Below are 26844 nucleotides of genomic sequence, written 5' to 3'. Positions count from 1 at the left end.
AGATATACAGCACCTTTAGCTATCTGACAGGTTTTTTTTCTTTTTTTGGCAGGGCAGTGGGGGTTAAGTGACTTGCCCAGGGTCACACAGCTAGTAAGTGTCAAGTGTCTGAGTCCAGATTTGAACTCAGGTAGTCCTGAATCCAGGGCTGGTGTTTTATCCACTGCACCACCTAGATGCCCCCTATCCGACAGTTTTTTAACTACCTCCTCCTACATGGACACTGTTCATTTGCTTACCTTCACTCTGAAAAATCAAGACATAAAAGAGAGAAAGGAAGGTAACTTTGGATTTGCCTGCAGAGTTCCCCATGTTATTCCTTTCAATAACTACACAGATAAGCTTTTTCAATAAGGCATTAAGTACCCAACTCTGGGAATGAGCTGACTGACTACTCAGTTATAAGCTTGCCAGGTGGCCCAACAGATCTGAAAATGGACTATCTAGGTGCTCCCCCACCCCATAATAAGCTCAGACATGGCCACTGGGTGATGCATTAAACACATTTATTGATTTCTGGACAGCAACCACACATAGCGAGTGACCATTAGACATAAGAAAAGCATTTGTTTGGACAGTGTCTGATCCTGTTGCATCTGCTGAGAAAACATACCTTCTCTCCAGGAACATACATGGTCAAGTGTGGGCCTTCCCAGAACATAGTAGAATAGCAGTTTTAAACAAAAGAAACTTATTTGCCTTCTTATTTTGATGCTTAATTCTCATTAACGGTGGGTCATAAAGCCAAACTGAAGTTACCTACATTTGGCCAAAGAATTCCCAATTGTGATTAATTCAATAAAACTGTCTGCATAAATGTCTGTTGAATTGATTTGAGTTGTTGAGAAACAAGGAAAGAGATGAAAGAACAAGGAGTTGCAGGCTCACCCCAGGAGAAAGAAGAAGAATAAAACAAACCAAGGTACTAAATTAACTTGTTAAACACATTTATTGAGTTGTTAACAGTAACCAAACACAATGAATGACCTTTGGAAAACAAGGAACAGAAAATGAATCAATTCTGATCTTGGCAAATCCTACTACAGATATGTGACAAAGAGGGAAAGAATTCAATTTCTTTATAGTCTGCAGTGTTATATTTACAATGCGTATCGCTCAACATTTGTCTGTTAAAACTTTTTTTAAAGTAAATAAACAGAAGGATCATAACCTAGAAATTAGTTTCATCAACCACCTTCTTTGTCCTGACTTGCCAGCCACCCTTAGGGAGAGGGTGCTAGGGTAGCTGTCCGGGGGTTACTTGATACATAGAGCAAAGTCCATCTGATGCTGAAGAAGCTGTATGTTTCTTTTCTCTCTCTCTTTTTTTGGGAAGATTTCATATGTACAAAGGCTGAAAAGTCTCATCTCGTAGTTTTGTTAGTTCAGGAAAAAGGTATCAAAATTGTAATCACATTTACTGAAGTTATTATCTTCTAAGACAGATCTCTTATGAATTACCTTTTTATTTTTTAAAAAATAACTTGACTTCCCATCATGGCAGCTTTAGTGTGTGTTTGATTTATGTATGTGGGTGTGTGTCTATGTGTGTCTGAGTCTTTCCTGTGCCACAGGCTTGTAGCTACTGTCAAGTAGGAAGGACCAGTCCAGAGAATGAATGAAGCTTAGGGCATGGAAGGAGAGGGGAAAGGGAAGGGAAGGGGGGCATTCTAGGTTACGTCAATTCACAGTTGTAGCATTTCACTGAGGTGGGCTTCATCTGGGCTTGGTTTTTTCATTTGAGTAGCCATTCATTTACTGAAAGGAGGGGAGAAAAGAACAGAACAAAGTTATTGTCATTTCATCTCTTTGAGCCTCAGTTTAACCATCTGTAAAATGGGAATGGTAATAAGACCATATATGTATACATGCACATATGTATGTGTATATATGTATATATGTATGCACACACACATATATACATATATACATGTATATATATATGCCACACACAAAAAATGTTCCAAAAGTACTATAGCTATTATTTAAAAATCGAATTCATGCAATAGGAGTGAGGTATAACATGTACCACCCCAAACACTGCATTGATATATAGATACTTCAAGGATTTATGCTTATACTTATTGAGCTGGGGGGGGGGGCTATCCTGAGCCACAGCCCATCTGAGCCTCTGCCTCTTGGCACCCTTTCAATGCTCTTAGCTGAGTATCTTGCATGACATTCCATCTCTGGATTCTATGTATTTGTACTTGTACTCCATGCATGGGATGCTCTCTCTCCTCATTTCTGCTTCATGCCTTCCCTGGTTTCCTTCAAGACTTAACTTAAATCCTACCTTCTGCAGGAGGCCTTTCCTATTTCCTCTCCATCCCTTACTGCTAGTGATATAAGCCCTTTGGGATTACCTTCTATTCAAAAAAAGGGGATGCCAATCAGTTGGGGAATATCTGAACCAATGGTATATAGCTATAATGGAATACTATTGTGTTATAAGAAATGATGGGGGATGATTTAAGGAAAACCTGGGAAGACTTATATGAACAGATGCAGAGTGAAATGAGAAGAACCAGGAGGACACTGTACATGGTAATAGCAATATTATATGACAACAATCAACTGTGAAAAACTTAACTACTCTGATCAATATAATGATCCAAAACAATTCTAAAGGACTGATGAAGAAAAATGCTATTCACCTTCAGAGAGAGGACTGATGGACTCTGAGTGCAGATTGAAGCTATTTTGGGTCAATTTCTTTATTTTTCTGTTTTTACAACATGGCTACTATGTTTTACATGACTTTTCATGTATAATTGATATCATATTGCCTTCTCAATGACTAGGGGAGGAGCTGGAGGGAGGGCAAGAATCTGGAACTCAAAACTTTAAAAAAGAATGTTGAATATACATATACATATATACACACAGACATATATATATGTATATGTGTATATATACATATACATACATACATACACATATATACACATATATACACACACGCACACACACACACACACACACACACACACACTTATGCAATTACCTTCCATTTACCTGGTATATAGCTTATATATAGAGAGTTGTTTGCATGTTGTCTCCCCCCCACCCCTCGAATGTGAGTTCCTTGAGGGCAGGGACTTTATTTTTGCCTTTCTTTGTACCCTCAGAACAGCTCTTGGCATACAGTGCTTAATAAAGACTTGTTTGATGGACTATGTGGGCATCCTCCACTGATGTGGATGGCTGGCCCTCTCTACAACTTAGTAGCTACCCTTTGGAAATTGCTGTGGCCCCAAACATTCCTCTCCCATGGCCAACCTGGTGATGATCTCCTCTGCTAGGCTGGCACTTGGATGACAGAAATATAATTTCTTAGTGGATCTGAACTTGAAATCTTTCCTGCTTGGCTGTACCAAGCACAATTTTTATTCCTCTTGCATCACTTCTGAGGATCTAGGTTCAGCCCCATGGCATGGTGAGGAATCAGTAGGATATTTTTGTGGACCAATTTATTGTTGTTGTTACGGGGCAGTTAGATGATGCAGTGGACAGAAAGCTGGGCCTGGAGTCAGGAAGATCTGAGATCAAATTTGGCCTCAGACATTTACTAGTTGTGTGACCCTGAGCAACTCACTTAACCCTGTTGGCCTCTGTTTCCTTACCTGTAAAATGAGTTGGAGAAGGAAATGGCTAATCATTCCAGTATCATTGCCAAGAAAATCATAAATGAAGAGTCAGATTTGACTAAACAATGACATTGTTTTTATTGTTGTTGATATTTTAAAAATGAACTAGACTTGAGATTTCACTTGTATGGGGAAGTAGCAATGAAGAAAATCCCCCTACCAATTTAGGTCATAGTGTTAGAGAACTGCTTTGAGCATAGCAAGGTTAAGTGATTTGCCTAGGGCCACAACTCTTGCATGTATTAGAGTTGAGGCTTTAATATAGGTTTTCATACTCTAAGGCTAACTCTCTACCTACTTTCTTTTAGACTGAAGGCCACAATATATTAAAAGATACAGAGGAAGGCCAATAATACATTAGACCAAGTCTCTATGAAGGATTTATGGAACAAATGGATAAGAATATCATAGGATGAGAAGGGATGGATGGGTGGTGATCTGTCACTGTGATGGAGTGAGTGGCCACCTTGATGGGATGATGGTGCCACTGAAGGGCTAATTTATGTGTCATCAGGGTGGGCATCCCATGAGGGAAGTTTGGTATCTGGTGACTCAAGCAAGAGAGGAGTGGAAAATTTATACTTTATATTAGGGAGGGTTCTGAGTTGCTGGGAAATCTGTCTATTTACCCCAGGTTACTGGTAATATATTTATATCTCTAGGCTGTACCTCTTGTACATCCATATAGCCTCAATCAATGCTGTTCTTCAGATACTAGTATGTTCTTTAAGCCATCTTTCCCCTGGATTATCCTTTAAACAGGTTCATGTTTAACAGTATCACAGGGCCATGTTATAGAAAGATAGTGCAGAAAGAGGGACATGGCTTAGAGCTCAGTGGAACAGGCCAAGTCCTAGGGTGTCTGCTGGGTAGTTATGCTCACCTCTATATTGTAGCTTCTGGGCTCTGTTATTTGGACAGTCCTTTCCCTGTAAACTAAAGTTGATGTTGGTGCGGATGCAGCGGTTGTTGAGTGGCTGAACAGGCCGGAAGTTGTCACTCATGCTCAGAAAGATCTGAGAGGGCTGATTCTGGCTGAGCAGTCGTAAGGAATGCATCTGTGAGAAAGCAAGCAACACGTGATCCATCATGATGACTGGCATTAATTTGTTCAGGGAGAAAGTCTCAAGAATGCTCAACTATGAAACACAGGTCACCCATCCACTTAAACACTCCGAGGAAAGAATAAGGTAAGGCTAAGAGTAGTGGGGTGAAGGGAGAAGGGCTACTTAGAAAGTGAGGATGGTGACAAAAATTCCCTTGGATAAGGCCTTGCTTGCAATGACTATGTATACATAGGATTCCAGATCAGATATTATAGTCAGTTCAGCAGGGAAACTTTGAGGAGCAATGGTGCTGAATGTTATCTGAATGGAGCTTTGAACTTAAACTTGGTGGAACTAAGGCTTGGTGGGAACTGAGTTAAATTGTAAACCTAATTTCATGTGATTTCCCAGGGAATTAGGTGGCATAGGGAGGATTTTGCTTTCCAGGAATTGGAAGGAACTGTTTTTATATTTGCACATTTTTCTAGCCATAGTTTTGAAATAAATCTTCTTTTGTAAAAGTTAATCTGATATAATTGGTCAAAATAAAGGAATTGGGGTGCTCTTTGCTAGGCCCATAAAATAGAAGTGAAAACAATAGGTGGGAGTTCTAGCCAATGGCAGAGCTGGAAGACTGAGAGATGCCGTCCCCTCCCCAACCAGGGTATGGAGAACCCTGCGGGGGCGGGGTATAAATGTAACAGATCTGGCCCTTAAATAGTGGGGCCAGAGTAAACCCATGTTACACTCAGAAACATAGATCTAGAAGGGCCTTTAGACCTGATCTACTCCAACCCTTATTTCATGGAAAGTGATGGATTTTATTGAAGTCTCAAGGAAGCAAAATGATTTATTCAAGGTTACAAAGCCAGAACATGGCTGGGCTGTAGCTAGCATCCAGATATTAATGACTCTTTTCGTGCCCTTTCCAGCATGAGGCAGATAACTCTTAGACTCAAATTATGCTACTCTGTTCTTCTCTAGGGCAACATGATGAAAGCATTTTAAATTCAGAAGACTCCTAAGAGCGGGGCCAATATTCCTACCAAATCCTCTCCTTCCTGGAGGCCCACAGAGCTACTCACCTGCATCCTGGTTATGTAGACTGGTTTGTTCATTATTATCCAACTTGCTGTCTCATAACAGGGTGGGATAGTCATTGACCCATCATAGGTAATGAAGCTAGAGGTCTCAGGATACAGCTCCTCTATATTAAGTCCCTGTAGCAAGTATGCATCGTCTAGGAAAGAGAGCAAGACCCAAAATCTTTATCATGTAGTTATGTGAGAATTAGGATGATCTGAAGTGCAAATTCAATTTTAATTCAATTCATTTAAACAGATATTAATTATCTACTGTTTGAAAAGCACTTTGGCAAATCCTGGAGATATAAATACACATATAAAATGGACCCTGACCTCAAGGACCTTACGCTATAAAGGAGGGATATTTATATGAACTGAGATAAGGGTAATATAGGGTAGAAAGTGAAGGGGACAGAGGTGAGCTCAGAATAAGGGCTCTAGGAGTATTTGAGGATGGAGAGAACACTGAAGGGAACACCTTCACAGAAAGAGTGAAAGCTGAGCTGAAGGAAGCCATTGATTCTGAGAAGCAAAATGAGAAAGATGGAGGGGGGGCGGGGCTGGGAAGTACTACTTGTAGAAACAGTGTAGATTAGTTCTCATAGAGGCATATGGGAATATCATTATGGCATGCCAATTTGAGGTAACAGCAAGAAGTCCAATTTTGCCAGGACTTAGGGTGTTAAAGGAGATAATTAATATGAAGTAATTCTGGAAAGGTAGATTAGAGCTGGGCAGTGTAGGGTCAGATGCCAGGCTAAAGAGTTAGTCTTTTTTTTTTTTTTGGTGAGGCAATTGGGGTTAAGTGACTTGCCCAGGGTCACACAGCTAGTAAGTGTTAAGTGTCTGAGGCCAGATTTGAACTCAGGTACTCCTGACTCCAGGGCCGGTGCTCTATCCACTGTGCCACCTAGCTGCCCCTAAAGAGGTAGTCTTTAATCCAAGAGATATAGTTGTTGGCAATGGTGCTCAGAGAGTTGGGGATGGATGACAGTTCACAGTTTTGTGACCCATATCATCATTCTCCTAAAGATATGTGAGAATGATTATGACATAACCGCTCCATTGAATGACTCCCCAAAGGCAGCCCTCTTTGAATGGGTTGACTCATAACTTCAACACTTCAGTGGATCAATGATCTCCTTGATATGGGTATTCTCTCTATTGGCAGTCCATCCACTCCTTAACTTCTGTCACTCTTGTTTATATTCTCCCACAAATCCCTTCCCCCACAGGAGACTCACCAAAGAGGATCTTTCTCTAGATCTTTTTTATATTTCATTGGTTCCAGTGCAGCACTTGGTGCTGTCCATCTGTTGTTCCTCATGCTCTTCCTTTTTAGAAAGTAAGCCTTCAAACTCAACCCAAGGAGAGCTTTCTCAACGGAGAGGGAGATCTTTAGAAATCCCGGGCACTTTCCACAGTTCATATTACTAAATAGTTGTTTCCAACAAAAACTTTGTCAAGTTGGGGAGTATTAATATTGCTCCACCTTGTTAGAGTTAATGTAGGAAAGCAAACATATTCACCGATATTGGTGACTCTTTAATAGGATCAGGAAGTACAGAAGCAATTTGATTAGTTTCACACACTGGGATAGGGGAATATAATGAACCATATCTTAGCAGTATAGTAGCATGTGGTACTTTTCCATGGCCCTGCTGTGACCTTGAACCATGATTTTAGCAACTGGGTCCTTGCCTTATTATTTTTTTTCTGTGACTCCAAAATATCTAAGGGGTAACTCAGTCATAGAGGAACATATCCAATGGAGAAGCATTGCTTACAGCAAAATTTATGGTAAAAAAGGGAGAAAGTTGGGGACTTGGGGCACCTTTCTTCTTGGCTAAGATGCTATATCCCTGATCATATCCAAGTCCTGCCTTGTGCCCCAGTTCTAGTGATATGGTGGAAAGAACAGTGGGCTTTAGGATCAGATGACCTGGATCCAAATTGTGGCTCTTATGTTTACTATTCATATGAGCATGGACAAGTCACATGCCCCCTTTAGATAATTTCTTCATCTGGAAAAGAGGGGGATTGTATGATTGCTAAAGTCCCTTCTAGCTCCACATTTCATGACTCTAAAATTGGTTTCTGTCATTTTTTTCCCTCTGAGTTCCTTCCTAGTCTCATACTCCAGTTCCTTTAAAGTAGAGGACTTTGCTTTGTTCTGTTTTGTTCTTCCAGGGGCTTCTCTTCAAATCTCCAAGGCTGAGTACTTACTATCAAACATTTAACAAATGTCTGTTACTCACTGCCAGGCCTCAGTGAAAGATGATTGTCCAGACCTCAATCAATAGCCTCCTGCCAGACTCTCCTCCTCCTGGATGTGCATACCTGCTGGATAACTAGGTGGCACAGTGGATGGAGTGTTGGGTCTGGAGTCAGGAAGACTCAACTTCATGAATTTGAATTTGACCTCAGACACTTACTATCTGTGTGACCCTGGGCAAGTCACGTAATCCTGTTTGCCTCAGTTTCCTCATCTGTAAAATGAGCTGAAGAAGGCTATGGCAAACCACTCCAGTTATCTCTGCCAAGAAAACCCCAGATGAGGTCACAGGGAGTCAGACAAAGCTGAAAAATGACTTTACAGTAGCTGGGCCATTTCCTTATGGCTCATTCTCTGACTTGGCTAATATTAACCATCTAGGTGCTTTAACTTTCTCCTGTTCTCCACTTCTGGGACCTTATGGCCATTGGATCAGAGACTGAGAGACAGAAAGGACCATTCAGTCCATCTGTTTTAGTTTATAGATGAAGAAGCTGAGGACCAGAGAGAAAAATAAAGAATTAACTTGTCCAAAGGTCACACAGATAATGGTAAAGTCAAGGTTTGAACTAAAATTCTCTAATCCCAAGTGTTTACTACTGTTTTCTTTTTTTTGTGGGGCAATGAGGGTTAAGTGACTTGCCCAGGGTCACACAGCTAGTAAGTGTCAAGTGTCTGAGGTCACATTTGAACTCAGGTCCTCCAGAATCCAGGGCTGGTGCTTTTTCCACTGCACCACCTAGCTGCTCCTACTGCTTTCTTTTCTATCCACATTCTACTTTCCTGGGTTGGTCTAATCTCTAAGTCCTGCCTATCCCTAGTCTATTGTGTCCTGTTAGACAGAAATTGTGGCTCCAAAAGCAGACTAAGCTCCATGACACCACAAGCCCTAATTAGGAGTACCTATGAATCCTATGAGAGTCACTAGCAAGCATAGCAGGTAGAACAGGCTGGCGAAGCTGGCTGCTTACATTGGGAAATGCCTTGTAAAAATGGCTAGTGAGAGGGTTGAGAAATTAACCTAGAAGGAAGAGATGGATGTAGATAGCTTGAAAGACTGTGGGACTTGGCCTCTGGGGTCCCTTTTAGCTCTAAGTCTATGGAGAACTGAAGAACATAATATGTAGTAGATTCATGAGGAATGATGCAGTGTTTCCTCAAAGAGATCAAAGAATGAGGAAAGGGCATAAATATTTATAGTAGCTCCCTTTATAGAGGCAAAGCACTGGAAATCAAGGAAGCATCCATCAAATAGGGAACGGCTGAACATATTATGGTCTATAAATGTAATATAATCATGAAAGGGATTGTTTCAGAGAAACCTGGGAAGACTTGAATGAACTGATACAGAATATAGTGAGCAGAACTAGGGGAAAATAACTTTGAAAGACCTAGGAATTCTGATCAATGCAATGACCAACTATCATTCCTGAAGACCAGTGATGAAGCATGTTACCCACTTCCTGAAAGAGAGGTGATGAACTTAAGATGAAGAATAAGACATCTATTTGAGACATGACCAATGTGGGAATTTGCCTTGCTTGATTGTATTTACTATGACAGTTTTATTTTTCAGTTGGTGAGGGGAAGTGGGAGGGAAGGGCAGAAGACTTGTGTTCAAAGAGATGAATTTCAGTGTACAGGATGTACAATATGGAATAGTAACTGGTGATGGTGAGGTCTCATGGGTGACACCCTTATGGGTGTTTTATCTAAAGCAGAGATGGTAGTCATGGGAGTTTAGGAGGTGGGTGAACCAGGGGAGTAGGAAGTTAAATGGATAGGGATGAAGATCTAGAGAGAGAGAGGAAGGGGAAAGAGATTTTTCTCTTAGGTTACAGATATGAACGACATAGATATGAAAAATAAATAGGATCAGAGGATTATAGATTTTGAGTTTGAAGGGATCTTAGTTCACCTAGTTCAACTTCTTCATTTTATAGATGATGAAACAGAGGCCTAGAGAGGTTGAATGACTTTGCCCAAAGTCATAAAGGGAATAAGTGACAGAGATGGGATTTGAACCCATGTCCTCTGACTCCAAATCCAGCAGGAGGTCATTAGTCATACAAGACAGGGGAAGTTCCAAGTAAAGAGAAACTTATTGACTAAATTGGCCCCCCCAAATTCTAATTAGAATGTCCATATGATGGAGCCTTTGATGATGCCTTCTCCCAGAGTCTCCCATTCAGGTAAGTGAAGTAGGGATGGTCAGAAAGTTATGGTGGCAAGTGATTAAAGGAAGAAAAATCCTTTGTTGTCCCACAGCTCTCATGGATATGATTAGTCTCCAGTTATCATGATTCCCCTCACTGGTCAGACCCTGATATACTCTGTCAGGATAGACCAGTGGTACAGTGGAAGAATACTAGCTTTGGAGTCTGAGAGCATGGTTCAGTTCTTGTCTCTGCTACTACCTGTGTGACTCTGGGTAAATTACATATCCTCTCTCAGACTCAGTTTCATCACCTATAGAATTATAATAATAGTATCTACCTTTCAGGGTTGTTGTGGGAATCAAATGAGATCTTAGAATAAATACTTTCTAAATCTTAAAGTTCTATGTAAATGTTAGCCATTGTTATTATTGTTACTCCTTGATTCAAGGACAGATCTCTATCCACTAGCATTTCCAAATATATAGTAGTTGTTTTTTTTTTTAACTTTGCATCCCCAGAGCAACATAGCAAACACTTAAAATGCCTGCATTTGTTGAATTGAATGTTGCATTGGTAATCAGCCAGCAGAAAGGGCATGCCTCATTGGCTACTGTCGGCTCCCATTAAATAATGATGAGGAATTTTTTGCTGGGCTCCAAGAATTCTTCAAAGGGTACCAAAAGAAAGAGGATGGTTCCTAAAGAACCAATAAATCCTTCTTTGTCCAGGTTTCCTGAATGATCAAAATCTGACTCTGTATCTTTTAGATAGATAGATAGATAGATAGATAGATAGATAGATAGATAGATAGGTAGATAGATAGGTAGGTAGGCAGGTAGGTAGATAGACAGATAAATAGCCAGACAGAAAGGTAGACATAGATAGATAGGCAGGCAGGCAGACAGACAGACATATAGCTAGATGGACAGCCAGCCAGATAAATAGGTAGAAAGCTAAGATAGAAGCCATGGATGTCTGATTATCACCTTCCTTTCATCAAGGGTTGGTTGCCTCTTCTTTCCCCTTCCCATTCCCCCACAGTAGGGTAGAAATAAATCTATGCATGTATGTAAGGCTGTGTGTTTGTAAATGAAACTTTTTAATAAATTTTATAAATCAGGACAGTGTCCAACTTCCTCCCTATTAATTTCATATTGCAAAATTTAAGTGTGGACAATAGAAGAACCAATTAAACCAGTGCTGCTAATATGGTACAGTGGAGAGAGAGCTGATTTAAGTGCCACTTACTGCTTGTGGGGCTTTGCACAAATCATTTAACCGCTCTGTTTCAGCTTCTTTATCTGTAAAACTTTAGAAGACTGGACTTAATAATAGCTAGCATTGTTGCTGTTTGTCCATCATTCTCGAAGAGGACCATGACAGATGTCATGACTTGCAACAAACTGGATTTAAGTGAGGAAGGGCTATGTTAAGTCACCAGCCTCACTCTCTCCTCTAGAGCCATCTGGGTCCAGTGGCAAGATATTTATCAGGATGACTGGAGATGGCCCCAGATGTTTAAGGTAATTGGGGTTAAGTGACTTTCCCAGGGTCACACAGCTAGTATGTGTCTGAGGTCATATTTGAATTTAGGTCCTCCCAACTTCAGGGTCAGTGCTCTATCCACTGTGCTAACTAGTACCCAGGTAGCATATAGCACTGTACAAATATTACCCCATTTGACCCTCACAAGAACTCTGGGAGGTAGATTCTCTTATTCAATGGTGTCAAATTCAAATAGAAATGGGAGACTCTAAACCATACTGTGGGTTGTGTATTGGCTTATAAAACCATTTTTTTTTTTAACATTATCTATGTTCTATTGTATTTTTATTTATTTGTTTGTTTGTTTTGTTCTCAGTATTTCCATTTTATAAATGAAGAAACTTATATGACAGACATTAAATGACTTTCCCAGAGTCACACAGCTAGAAAGTATTTGAGGTTAGATTTGAATTTAGGTCTTCTTAGCTACACTACTATATCACTGAGCTGCTTCTGAGCAGTTGGAGGGGAAAGTAACAGTAGGTAGTAACTCTCCTACTACAACTTCCATTACTGTTACATTCCCCCAAAGGTAATCACAGAGGAAAACATGACTTGCTAGGTCTTTTTCTGTATGACTCTTTGTGACCCCATTTGGGGTTTTCTTGGCAAAGATATAGGAGTGGTTTGTCATTTCCTTCTCCAGCTTATTTTACGGATGAGGAAACTGAGACAAGCAGGGTGAAATGATTTGCCCAGGGTCACACAGCTAGTGAGTATCTGAGGCCAGATTTGAACTAATGAAGATGAATTTTCTTGACTCCAGGTCCTGCCCTTTATCCACCATTCCACCTCCTTTACTGCTCTTTCCTTGGCACACTTTGCTTAGTATTGCTGGTTGAACAGTTAGTTGCCCCATTGCTAACATGTCCATATGAGTGTGATAAGAGTGAATGCTGCTGCTTGGACAATGCCTTGGGGAAATGCAGAGGGGACTAAAGATAACATCTGCATTTAGTAGAGTGAAGAATGTGAGAGATCATCTGTTTTCATAATATTACATATTTATTTCTTTTCTTTTATTCAGGCTTCAAGTCTCTCTGTTCAATCTTTGTATTGTAGGGTATGTAGCTCTTTAGGGATGATGCTTTTATAGGGATGCCAGGACCAGTACAATATCTGGTTGGCTTCATTGCCAGCATGATCTGGATTGGTTCGATTGTAGAAATGAGTCAAACACAGGAACCACATAGAAAGCTGGAAAAAGAAAGGAGGGAGAGAGGGAAATGGCAGCTGAGGCAAGCACCCAGCCATACCTGTCCTCTTCCTCTTGAAAATGTTAGGTTTGCAACAGTCATATGGCATCCCATAGGCATTAAACTTTGGAACATTTGAGCAATACCTATTTTCAGCTTGGAGGTAACAGGAACATACAGATGTGTGAGTCAGAACCTGGAGTAGATTTCCTGGGACTTTGGAGATGGATTATCCTGTTGTCCTGTTCAGCCATTCAGGTGTAACCATGAGAATCACAGAAAGCTTCTGTAGCACTCTTATCCCAATGTCTACCACCTGTGGTGAGTAAGCTTCCTGTGTGTACCATTTTCGTGGGAGGTCTGTTACAAAATACTATGCTTTTGGATTGAAGGGCAGAATTAAAAAGGAGGAACTGGGCTCCAACCTGAGAGTGGGTTCTTACATGGGAAGTGGGGGTGGGGAGAAGCAATGATTTTTTTCATGGGACAAGTGGCTAATGCATTCTTGATTCTTAGTAAACTTTCATTCAATCTAATTAAACTGTTGTTTAACTTGGAGTGGATGACTGAATAAAACTGGATTTGAAAGGACCAGGAAGGGCTAGCATGTGGGAGTAGAGCTGATTAATGCCACATTATGAGTGACTCACACCTCTAGAAAAAAATAGTCTGAGCTCTGACAGAAAAGAGTGAAGTATGGGGTCATTGTAACTCACGGGCCTGATTTGATGGCTTGTTCAGTCATTTCTGACTCTGTGTGACCCCACATGGGGTTTTCTTGGCAAAGATACTAGAGTGGTTTGCCATTTTCTTCTCCAGATTATTTTATAGATGAGAAAATTGAGGTAAAGTGAATTGCCTAGAGTCACACAGCTAGTAAATGTCTGAGATAGGCTTTGAACTCAGGTCTTCCTGACTCCAGTCCCACCTCTCTATCCACTGTACCACCTAGCTTGATGGCAGTGTCAAACTGCTACAGTACTTATAGAAAGTTTCAAGAGGGCAGCATGATTTTGACTTGTTGTCAGAAGAGCTATATGCAACTTAGTATAAGTCACTTCTCTCTGGGTCTCAATATCCTTATCTGAAAAATGAAGAGGTTGGATTTAATGCTCCCTAAGATTCCTGTCCACTCTACCTTTTTAAAGTATCAGATGTCTATAGAAAGACAAATTCTCTCCTAAGCATAAGTTGCTTCTTGGAAGAGTGGTATTCTTAGGGAAGCATATTTGTCCTATGTTTATGAAACTCCAAAATATCTTGTTGATTTTTTTGGGAAGAAGAATGAAATAAAGTTATTGATTTTAAATGAAATAAGCAAAATAGTGGCTGATTTAATTTTCTATTTCTCATCTGGATATTATATTCTTGCCCAGACACACTCATTCTCTTCCAGACTACTTTGTTCCATATGTATGCATGCATGTATATGTGTACATGCACAAGTACATGAACACACGCATGCAAATATACATGCACACGTATATGCATATATGTGTACAGGTGTATGTATATGTATACACATAGAGTTATCCCTTCCACATTGTGGGGGTCGGAACTCAGCACCCCTGTTATCTGGAGAATCCACATAAAATTTTTGAGCCCTCCCTTACTACCAGAGAAGTCTGAATTATTATGATATTAAAAGATAAAATATATAGACGTCCTGTCATAATATAAATATATATTATGCATTTCTAAGTTTCTAAACTTTTTCTGTGTTATCTGCTGGCCTTCACATGTTATCTGCAGCTTCACAAAACTCTCCCCACCAATTCTCATTTAATTTCTTTTTTTTTTCTTTTTTTCTTTTTCTTTCTTTCTTTCTTTTTTTTTTTTTTTGCGGGGCAATGAGGGTTAAGTGACTTGCCCAGGGTCACACAGCTAGTAAGTGTCAAGTGTCTGAGGCTGGATTTGAACTCAGGTCTTCCTGAATCCAGGGTCTGTGCTTTATCCACTGTGCCACCTAGCTTCCCCCCTCTTATTTAATTTCTTATGCTGACCCACAATATAGTGAAACTGTGATGGGAAAAGTTGTTATGTAGAAGGGATAACTATATTCAGCAAATTCCTTGAATCTTCAGAGAGTGAATGACCTGAGCCCCTCTAGTGCTTTGCTAATGACCTGATCCCCAAGACTCAGTTCAATGGAAAAAGTTATGCAGGTCAGTTTCTATAGACCAAGCATAGTGTCATAAGAAAAAAAAAGCTAGAGAGGACCTAACACCATATACTACAATCATTTCATTTTACAGAGGTGGAAGTTGATGTTCACAGATGGGAGTGTCTTGCCTAAGGTCATACAAGTTATAAGTAATTGAGCCATGATTTGAGTCCTGTTCATGTTGTGACTGGTGAGGGAAGATAAGGACAATTTAAAAAATTAGAGTGTACTGAAGATGACAAGAGGACCAAGTCAGGATGTATGGAGGTGATGATAACTGACAACAGAAAGAAGACAGTGCTACTTGATGCTTAATTATTTGCTTCTGTTTTCTCTGCCAAGGAGAATGATCTTTGATTGGAAAGGTCAGCATCCAAATGGCTAATTGGGAATTGATGCCCAAGGTAAGTAAGGAGATAGCAAGAAAGCATCTGACTGTTTTTGATGAATCCAGTCCCTTGGTTCAGAGGAAATACATCCTTAGATAATGAAAGAATTGATGGATGTGAGTGCTGAACCATTATTGATGATATTTAAAGGTCTGGAGAATAAGGGAAGTACCATGGGACTGGAGCAAGGCAAATGTTTTCCTGATTTTCAAAAAAGGGAAGAGAATCAAATCTAAAACTTGATTGACTGGCAAAATTCTAAAATGTATTATTAAAGAGAGGGTTATTGAATACATAAAAAAGAAAGAGGTGATCAGAAAAAGCATGATTTCATCAAAAGTAGATTATGCCATATTAACCTTATTCTCTTTTTTTGACACGGGTAATGCTACAGCTATAGTTCATTTAGTTTTTAGCAAAGCACTTGATTAAGTATCTCATAGCATTCTTATGGAGAAGAATGAAAGATGTAGGCTGAGTAACAGTATAATCAGTTGTATTCAGAGTTAGTTGAATGAGTGAGCTCAAAGAATAGTCATTAATGGTTCATTGTAACTTGGAAGGTGGTCTCGTGTGGAGGGCCCTAGGAGGCTGTGCTTGTCCTTCTATGTATATATACATACATTCACACACATATATTTGTAAATGACTCGGATAAAGACATGTGGATGGTAATTTGTTGATGACACAAAGCTGAGAGGGATAGCTAACACATGGGATGATAATCAAGATCCCAAAATATCTTAACTGCATAGAACATTGGACCAAATCTACTGAGATGACACTTTATAGGGATAAAGGTAAAGTTAAGGTTAAAAAAAAACCTTTAAAAATTCAAAATTGATGAGGTATCAGTAGGTAGCTGAAAAAGAGACAGAGCTTTTTTTTTGTCTGCAAGCTCAGTAGGAGTGAGCAGTGTGATGTGGTTGCCAAAAAAAGCTTGTGTGATCTGGTACAGTATTAAGAGAGATAAAGCTTTGAGGTTTAAGCTGATATTCTCTCTCTGACTTATTTGCCAAGTTGAGGCAGGTGATGGACAAAGGCAACGATGGTTTAGAATATACAATTTTGTTTTAAAATCTTACCAAGAAGAATGATGGATGATTCTGAGCAGGAATACCTCTTAAAGTAGAGAAAAGCCCCAGAAGGTAAGACAGTTTAAAGAATACTTGGCAATAGATGCAACTAAGGGAAATCATTAACCCAAGAGCTTTTAAGGATGAAAATGAAAGGGGGACAACAAACAGAAGAAAAGTAGAAAAGATCTGTAAAAGATTACTATAGTAAATGATTTTTACCGCTAAGGGCAGTGGAAACTACTCTTAGACTTTATGCACCACAGTCCCAGATGCATTTACAGGAAGGTAGACATGATAATAAAGGAAACAAAATTGTGGAAAGCAGGTAGACTGGGACAAATCTACGTGGAGAATATATATGCTGGAGAAGATACAATTGTGAAGGAGCTTTGAGATTGATCTCCAGGTGATTTGATAAAGGGTTAGATATCAGAGGCATGGAAAAACACTCAAACTTTGCCAATAAATAACACAGCAACAACAAAATGACCAAGAAAATATCAATAACTATTTAGCTACACTCTCCCCTCAAAACAAAATCATCATATGGGTCATCTATACAGAAAGAGAGTACAACCACTATGAAACTATTAGAAGGTAGCATTTTGTAAGTGTTATTCAACCACATTATTATAATTTTTAATTGACTAGAAGATGTAGAGAATATAGGCTCCCAGTGTGTTTATTCTTTTGTGTGTATGTGTGTCTTATTTTAATTTTTATTTAGAATTTTTCCCAAGTTATATGTAAGAAAAGAAAAACATTTTTTTTCACATTGATTTTTTTAAAACTTCATGTTCTGGGCAGCTAGGTGGTGCAGTGGATAAAGCACCAGCCCTGGACTCAGGAGGACCTGAGTTCAAATCCGGCCTCAGACACTTGACACTTACTAGCTGTGTGACTCTGGGCAAGTCACTTAACCCCAATTGCCTCACAAAAAACCCAAAACAAAACAACAAAAAAGCCCTTTATGTTCTAAATTTTCTTCCTCACTCCCTCCCCAAACCTCCCAATGCAATCAAGTAATTCAATATGTCATACATGTGCAGTTATGCAAAACATCTTCACATTAGTTGTTTTGAAAGAACCAGTGTGTTTATTCTTCATTGATTACAAAAGAGAATTTAATTCAGTAGAGAAAAATGCTACCTTAAAGGTTCATTGTTAACAAGCTATCTCCCAACCACAGATCAAAATGATTCAAGATCGCTAGAAAGATATAACAATAGGAATAATCCCATTCTATGACCCTTTGATCATAAACATTAGGTTATGTATGAACAGTATAGGAGAAGCATGTTCACTGAAAGTGACCACTCCTATGGTGGAAGAGATCCAGCTCTGAGTCCAAACTGCAGCAGCTTCTGTGTGGATGGGGAGGTATGACAGATGTTCCTGCTTTTGGATATTTGTGCTGGTTGCACTGAGACTTGGAATACTAGAAGAGATTTGTAACTGCTCAAAAGAGTCTGGCTTGGCCAGTCACACGGGAAAGGCTAAGTGGTTGAAGAATATCTGGTACTTAGGTTATGATGTGCATTTGAATGTATAACCTATAGAAACCATCCATTGGTATCTGTATCCAGGACAGACAATAGAGATGGATAACAAATTGGGTCTATAATTAAAAAGGAGGAGAAAAAATCAGGCTGAATTGCCTCACAGAAACTGCATAGCTCTTTCAATGTCCCTATGCTTTCCATGGGAACAAAGGATCATTAATTTAATGCCAATATTTTACAGTGTTTTTGCACGGCAGAAAGACACAGGATATAATGCGGCCTACTCTCCTCCTGTACAGTTCTGGGTGTAACAACAACAACAACAATAACTAGCATTTTAATAGCACTTTAAGTTTTACAAAATGCTTTACATATGTTATCTCATTTGGCTATCACAACAACCCTGTGAATTAGATGTTAGATCCTGTTATTATTCCCATTTTACAGTTGAGGAAACTGAGGAAAGCAAAAGTTAAGTGCCTAGTCTAGGGTCATACAACTTGTAATTATTTAAATCAGGATTTGAACTCAGATCTTCCTGACTCCAAGTCCAGGATTTTATCCACTGTGTTACCTAAGGATTCAGGAGACAAAATGGTGGCTGTTAGCAAGCTTGTAGGTGGTGTGAAGAGGCAGGTGGGTCATGCAGTGGATAAATCAAGAAGATCCAAGTTCAAATAAGGCCTCAGATACACTATGTGTATGATCCTGAGCAAGTTATTTGATTTCTGCTTGCCTCAGTTTCCTCAGCTGTAAAATGTTGATAATAACAGCACCTATCTTCTAGGGTTATTGTGAGGATTAAATGAGATAATATTTGCAAAGCACTCCCTCACACCTGCGATAAGTTTTTTTAAGGTATGGGTTCAATTAGATGGTCTTTGAGGTCCTTTACAACCTTGACATTCTGTGAGTTTTAGCCTTCAAATCTAGATTTCCCATTAAGATGAAGGAATTTCCCCTTCATCATCTATATGTGTGCTTTGACTTTGCACAGCCCAGGAGTCTGATCATCCTCAGGGAGTTGAACCCAACAAAACAAGTTCTGGAATTAGAGTGAGATAATCTGGGTTTGAATCCTGCCTCCATAATTTGTTTCTTGCATAATTTGGGGCCAGTTAGTTAACCTCACAGAGGCTCAGTTTCTTTATTTTTAAAAATGAGAGAATTGGACTAGATCAGGGCTTCTTAAACTTTTCCCACTTGCGACATCTTTTCACTCAAGAAATTTTTACATGACCTTGGGTATATAGGTATATAAAATAGGTATACATAACCTTTTACTCTTGCCAAATTTTTCATGATGTTCATATTCAGTTACAGGACAACATATGGGGTTGTGACCCACAGTTTAAGAAACTTTGGACTAGGGGCAGCTAGGTGGTGCAGTGGATAAAGCACTGGCCCTGGATTCTGGAGTACCTGAGTTCAAATCCAGCCTCAGACACTTGACACTTACTAGCTATGTGACCCTGGGCAAGTCACTTAACCCTCATTGCCTCACAAAAAACAAAAAAACAAACAAAAAAAGAAAAAAAAAAGAAAAAAAAGAAACTTTGGACTAGATCACCTCCAAGGTTGCTCCAAGCTTTAGGATACTGATGTAGTTCCCATCCCAGTCTTACTCCTGTTTCTTTCAGGTACCTACATGGATTGGAGATCTGACAGAAGGAGGGAGTAGGTGCTTTCTTTGGAAAGGTCTTCTAGTTCTTACAGGTTTGGGACAAGATGGTGGAGAATGGCTTCCAGGACAGAGTCCTGGTTCAAGTCCTTTTGCCGACCTTTTCCAGAGTGGGTTGACTGTGAGTGCAAAAGCCACTTGTCCCCTTGACCTATGCAAAATGAGCTCCAGGTGCTGGGAGCACATGAAGTAGAGAAGGGACAGTCCAAAGTCCATTGGGCATGAAATAGTGAGGATTTTTTTGGTGAGACTAGCTTGGGCTCCCTTGGGATTCTGGAGTTGAAATGCATTTCTTTTCTCAACTTTTCTCTCTTTTCTGCTGTTATCTGTTAGAATAAAAATTGGGAGTGGAGGGAGAAAGCTCCTCAAAGCCATACTGAATAGCTAGTATCAGGAATTGTTGTGCTTCAAGAGCTATTTTGGGTTTCTTGTTATGCATTTTAAATTGTATTAAACAGGATAACTAACAAATTTGTGATAGTTTAACTTGGTGGAGAGGTTGTAAAGGAAGGAGTTGAATGAGAAGAGAAGAAATATAAATTATTGAAAGTTTGTAGATTCACTTTAGGGAAGCTAGGTGGAACAGTAGATAGGGTGCTGGGGCTTGGAATCAGGAAGACCTGAGTTCTAATTTGACTTCAGAGACTTACTAGCCTTTGACCCTGGGCAAGTCACTTAACCCTGTTTGCCTCCATTTCCAAATCTGTAAAATGAGCTGGAGAAGTAAGTGGCAAACCACTCCAGTATCTTTGCGAAGAAAATTTCAAATGGAATCACAAAATCAGACATGACTGAACAACAATAACAACAAATTCACTTTGGATTTTGTCAGTACAAACTGGCTGTGGTGGGGGTGGGTAGGTGTGGAACAACACATTTAATAGAGTTTTGGTCAAATTGACCTTATTTCTGTTGCTCACAGAAGATACTCCATTTCTTGTCTCTTTGCCAGCACTGTCTGTCCCATTGGTGAGTTGGGGAAGGGGCACCAGTCAGCCCAGTTTCATTCCCCTTCTGTCTATGCTTCAGACTCTTTGGAGTTTAACACTCTGCCATTCCCCTCCACACTTTTGACTCCCTTTTGCAGGTCTTCCCTCACTAGAAAGTAAGCTTCCTGAGGGCAGGCACCATTTTTTTTTTTTAATCTAGTATTTGTATTTCTAGCACTTAGCACAGTGCCTGGATCACACTAAGCACTTAATAAATGTTTGTTCCTTTGCCTTGACCTGTTCCTGGAATACATTTCTTCTTACCCTCCACCTCCCTCTTTTCCTTCAAGATGCAGCTCAAGCGCCACCTCCTGAATGAAGCTCTCCCCACCCCCTTCACTTCTCTCTCCTAAACTACCTTGTATGTAATTACTTTGGATTTCATTTATTCACTTTGTATTTATCTGTCTATCATTATAAATATATTCATTGTCTCCCCCATTAGCATGTAAGCTCTTTTAAAATGGGATTATTTCATTCTTTGTATTCGTATCTCTAGCCCTACCATAATTCTTGGTGCATAATTATTCTTAATAAATGTTTGGAGAGGAGGGGGGGGGATGGGGATTAAGAGAGAGAGCAGGAGGGGAGAGAGGAGGAGAAGAGAGAGGAGAAAAAGAGAGGAGAGTTGGCTAGCAGTATGGAACAGTGGAAAGAGTGTTGCCTTAGGAGTCAGAGGACCTAATTTCAGATCTTGCCTCTTCTATTTTTCCTCCCTGTGTGACCTTGGGCAAATAATTTTTCTTCTCTAGAACTCAGTTTCCACATATAGAAAAGAAAGAGGCCCTGGTTGTTTTCTGTGGTTCTTTCCAGCTTTAAATTTATGATCTTTACAGGTTTTAACTAGGATCCAAGGAGATAGTTAAGTGACCAAAGAAGGCAGCCATTTTCCCCTTTGCTCTGGAATGTCAGCCATGCAAAAGGGCCATGATTTACTAGAGAAGCTCTGACCTCTCCAAGGAACGGGGAGTGGGCTCCCTAAGCATGGAAAATTTTGCCTCTCTTCTGCTAGTTCCACCTGGTGGTTAAGCAATGTGAGGCAGGCTGGTAGGCAAATACCTAGTGAAAAGTTTTCCAAGATGATACCAAATATGTCCAGAACCAACCTTCTTTACATGCCCCAGATATAAGTGTCATGTTATTCATGTTACTCAAGTTCTGCAGCCTTGTTACTGTGAGGTCAGGCCTGGATGAATCAAGCTGATTTTGGCACTTGTAATTGTCTGTCTAAGTTTTCATTGTGTCATTTGGGGGATTTAATGAGGCTTGAACTTAAGCTGTTTTAGGTCTGAAGTTTAACACATTCAATAAGAAGGGGAAGCATTCTGCATAATTTTATTAAAAGGTCAATGTGATTTGTTTAACTGAGCTTGCATTAGATGCACATTGGTTACTCTAGCGTGGGGCTAATCTTTTATTTCATTTTATTTGGGCAGGAGGAGGAATAATGAAGGACATAGCAGAGAAAAAGTAGTGGCATTTTCCTGCGATAGACAATACCCATCAGACTGAAAGATTTGAGGAGGGAGAATGTGTGGAGAAAAGCTGCTAGGAGAAATAGGGGAAAGGACATATTCTTGAACATAACCTTTTGATTTTATAGAATGATAATGGTAGGTTTGTTGAAGATATCTTCATGCTGGGATTCCCCTTGGGCTGGGTTTCCCTTGAGTTCAGTCTAGGGAAGGGTATTTACTTTAAGATTTCCATGGATCTCTGATCTCATAAATGGAAATGCTCCTTCCAGCTGTGCAAATTTCAACCCATGCATGCTCTCTCATCCTGTGGGATCCTTGTCTCTGTCAGTCAATCAGTGGTGGTGTCTTCACATCAATCACAGCTCAATTGGAAGGATACTGAATCTGGAGCTGCAGGACTTGTCCTTTTTTCCATTTTCTATGTGTAGCTTGGGTAAGTAGCTTAATGCCATTGTACCTCAGATTCCTCATGTATAAAATGAAAGGGTTAGGCTAGTTTTCCTAAGAAATTTCATTCTCCATTAGAGTGTATGTTCCTTGTGGACAGAAACGGTTTATGTCTTTCTTTGTATTTCTAGTATTTGGGAATACATTATCTTTTGACTGTCAAACTCTTTCTGTGGGTTGTCTTATAGGCAGCTAGGTAGAAGAGTGGAGAAAGGACCAGGCTTAAAATGAGGAAGATCTGAGTTCAAATCTGGCCTGAAGAAATTAAAATTATTCTTTATCATTTAATAATTGATTCTATTCTATAATTGACCCTATTCTGTATTATTATCCCATTTTGTCAAACCACTTTTCTCTTCTTGAATTAAACTCATCAATGCAGATTTTCTTCCAAGTTAGTTTTCCCTGCAAGTTAGTTTGAAGGTATAGTTGAAAGGAAAAGTTGTTATTATTCATGCCATTAGCTCCCAGGACATCTGCTTGTTTTCTGTAATCCCCATTCAGTTTATGTCATACCCCAAAAGACAAGTAATCTGTCCTTGCCTGTCCTTGTGCAATTAGGGGAGGTTTGATCTCCCCCAAGGGGACAACAAACCTGGTGGTTCAAATCTCCTAGCCAAGATTACCAGAGGCAGATGAGTCCCATAAAAGAATTAACATTCTTTAATTTTCAGAAAGGGGCATGATTAGCCATATCTGAATACCACTCACTTTTCTCAGTATAGCCAACTATAACATTCCCCAACTACCCAGACTCTTTCCTTTTCTGCCCATCAATAAAGAAGATCCTCCCTTCTTATTGGAGTCCTGGCCTTATTGAAGTGGCTAGTCTGACCCACTTTGTTAACAGTCATATGCATCACTGTTAATACATGGATTTTGTTCAGAGTATGCACCTCAATTTACCCTAATTACATTTACTTGAGACAGGCCTCAGATACTTACTAAATTTGTGACCCAGGGCAAGCCACTTAAGCACCATCTGCCTCAGTTTTCTCAATGGTAAAATGGTGATAATAATAGCGACTATCTCCTAAAGTTGTTTTGAGGATCTAATAGTGCTTTTCGTGAGGCACATTTTGTTATTGTTGAGTCATTTCAGTTGTCTCTGATTCTTTGAGACCCCATTTGGGGTTTTCTTTGCAAAGGTACTGGAGTGGTTTGCCATTTCCTTCTCCAGCTCATTATATAGATGAAAAACAGGGTTAAGTGACTTGCCTAGAATCACACAGCTAGTAAGTGTCTGAGGCCAGATTTGAACTCAGGTCTTCCTGACTCCAAGCCTGGTGCTCTATTCACTGTGATACCTAGCTGCCCCACAACTGGCAGTGGATCTCTCCTTTTCAACTCTGAGTGATCTACAACTTAAATTTTTTGGAGGCTGTGGAATTCCATGAATTCTAGCCATGCACTGTGACCAGAAGAATTCTGATGCAACAAAGATGGGATCTTGTTACAGCTTGAGGCTTGGGGACATTTGGAAGCCTGATATTTAATACCATTGTATGATAACTTATCATGAGATCCTAGCTTTAGAACTTGAAGAGAACCTAGATCCCTTTCCTCTGAGCTTACCTTCCATCTAACTCTGGAAGAGTAAGGTTGACGCTTTTATGTAATTCTGCCTCACTTAAGTCCAATTCATGCTCAAGTCAAGACATCACCCCAAGATATCATTGGTCCTCTTAGAAAACAAAGAGAGAACAACTACCACCTCCAATTTGTAGATCTTTGTTGTAGATCTTCCATCTACTATAGCTTGTATGTGTCTGGGGCTTGAGGATAGGGGACCTGTTTTTGCCTTTCTTTGAATCTCCAGTGCTTAGTTTGGTGTGTGTCATATATTAAACATTTAATAAATACTTGTTGACTCACTACTAATTGTTCTCCCTGCATCCAATCCTTCCTCTCTCCTGCATACAGTTGCAAAATGGACAATCTTCAATAGTCTGATCATTCCTCTCCCTTACTCACAAAGCTTCAGTGGTTTCCTATTGCTTTTAAGATAAAATATAAATTTCTCTGTTAGGCATTTAAAGCCTTTTGGCACCAGACTATTTTTTCCCTTGGCTGATTACACGCAATTTTCCCTTATAAATTCTGCAGTCCAATCAAAATAGTGTACCTGCTAATCCTTGTATTTCCTGCCCTAATGCCGTTCCATTGGTTATTTCCCGTGTTTAGAATGTACTCTGTTCTCACCTCTGCCTCCTGAAATTTCTAACTCACTTTAAGGCTCACCTCAAGTGCTATTTCCTTCAAGAGCTCTTTCTTAGATCCCTGAGTTGTGGTAATCATTGCATATTTATTCTGTATATATCCTCCATGAACAGAATATAAGCTCCTTGAGGTCAGGGGTTGTCTCACTTTTGTCTGTGTACCCTTAGTTCTTAGCATAGTGCTTGGCATATGGTAAGCTTTTAAACAATGCTTCTTGATTGATCAATCATTTATGATCAAGAAGAAGAGTATGTCATTCCCATTCATTTATTTCTGTGTAACCATTTTCTGAGTCACCATTAGTACACAATTTCAGCTTTGGATGGTACCTATGTGGTAAAAATAGGAGGGGAGTCTGCCTGCCTTTTTCTTTTTTCTTTTTCTTTTTTTTTTTTTTGCAGGGCAATGAGGGTTAAGTGACTTGCCCAGGGTCACACAGCTAGTAAGTGTCAAGTGTCTAAAACCAGATTTGAACTCAGTTCCTCCTGAATCCAGGGCTGGTGCTTTAACCACTGCACCAACTAATTACCCCTCTGCCTGCCTTTTTCACCAGATCCTGTGAACACATGAAATTTGGCTAGTTCCTGAAATTCTCAGCATGAAAGGAACTTTTGGGATTTTAACATGCATCTTAGACAATGCCTTGTTAAAATAAAAATAGGTTTTTGCTAGGTTTTGATTAGCACAAATAAAGAATCCCTTGACAGTTACATTATTTGAAATTTTCCTGCACATTTCCATTGGGGGCTGAAGCCAATGCCTATATCTTATATATTTGCATTAATTGGGAGAAATAAGCTCTGATAGATCTTAACAAAAAAGGAGGCATTAGTTGGTTCAGTGGATAGAGCACTGGGCCTAGAGTCAGGATGATCTGAATTAAATCCAGGTTCAGATATTTACTAGCTGTGACCTTGTGCAAGTCACTTAACCTCTGTTTGCCTTAATCCACTAGAGAAGGAAATGGCAAACCATTCCAGTATCTTTGCTAAGAAAATCCCATGGACAGAATGGTCCATGGGGTCAGGAAGAATTGGACATGACTAAACAACAAGAAATCTTAACAAATGGGGTAGGTCTTGAGAATAGTCTTGGCGATGATTTCTTTTCTGAGGACCAAAGCAAAGTGAAAAAAGGTGATGATGAGAGGTAGCATAGCAGAATAGAAACAGCACTTGTTGTGAATTCAGAGGACCTGGGTTCAAATTCTACTTCTGATACTTACTCTGTATATGACCTTTGGCAAACCAATTAATCTCATTTGGTCTCAGTATCCTCATAGAACTAAAAAGGAGGTTGGACTGTATAACCTCCGAGGTCCCTTCCAGCTCTAAGCCTATTATCCTTGAAGGCCTGCCTTGTTTCCTTACCGAAAAGTTGATCACTAGGTCATGGCTGGACAGAGCAAGTCATGACACCATGCTATGGAAGTTTACAGTGCATATCAATAGAGGGAAGAATCATCTCAATGAAGTCACAGATCTTTAGAAGGAACAGTAATCAGGGGTATGGTGATAAATGTTTAGAAAAACAAACTGGCACTCTGAAAAAAATGTACCTACGACATACTTTGAAATTTAATCTGCATTATTAATATTTTCTCCATCATTTTCTTATGTCGAGAATCAATCAAACAGTAAACCAAGCCCTGCTTTACACTGTTTCTGAGGTGAAAATGCTCACCCTGAAAATTTAGCAATTTGGTTCACATGAGCTGGCTTGATCTACAGGGCTCTAGGATGCCTCTGCCATAACTCATATTTATATGGTAATTCAAGAGTGTCATCACATAATGGATGGAAGGCCAAACTCAGAGTCAGGAAAACCTGGATTCAGGCCTGCCTCTGACTCATACTGGTTGTGTGATGCAGACTCTGGATGAGTTACTCAACCTCTCAGCTTCTGGGACAACTCTCTGAGACTACAAGTTATTGACAAA

General features: G+C 39.7%; 1 protein-coding gene across 2 annotated transcripts in view; it reads right to left on the bottom strand.

The window, feature by feature from the left end:
• Positions 1-930: 930 nt before the first annotated feature.
• The window catches only part of CA10 (carbonic anhydrase 10), a 715328-nt gene continuing 689414 nt past the window's right edge, over positions 931-26844 (bottom strand). For both annotated transcript variants that reach the window (XM_043963595.1, XM_043963596.1), the window contains exons 7-9: positions 5782-5936; positions 4534-4708; positions 931-1758 (exon numbers count right to left, since the gene is read on the bottom strand). In XM_043963595.1, coding sequence (XP_043819530.1) covers positions 1736-1758; positions 4534-4708; positions 5782-5936 — 353 coding nt within the window. In that variant the 3' untranslated portion in view covers positions 931-1735. The remainder of the gene's footprint in view (positions 1759-4533; positions 4709-5781; positions 5937-26844) is intronic.

Source organism: Dromiciops gliroides, chromosome 4 (genome assembly GCF_019393635.1).
Source record: "Dromiciops gliroides isolate mDroGli1 chromosome 4, mDroGli1.pri, whole genome shotgun sequence".
Taxonomy (NCBI): Eukaryota; Metazoa; Chordata; class Mammalia; order Microbiotheria; family Microbiotheriidae; genus Dromiciops; species Dromiciops gliroides.
This window is presented reverse-complemented; position numbering and strand designations above follow the sequence as displayed.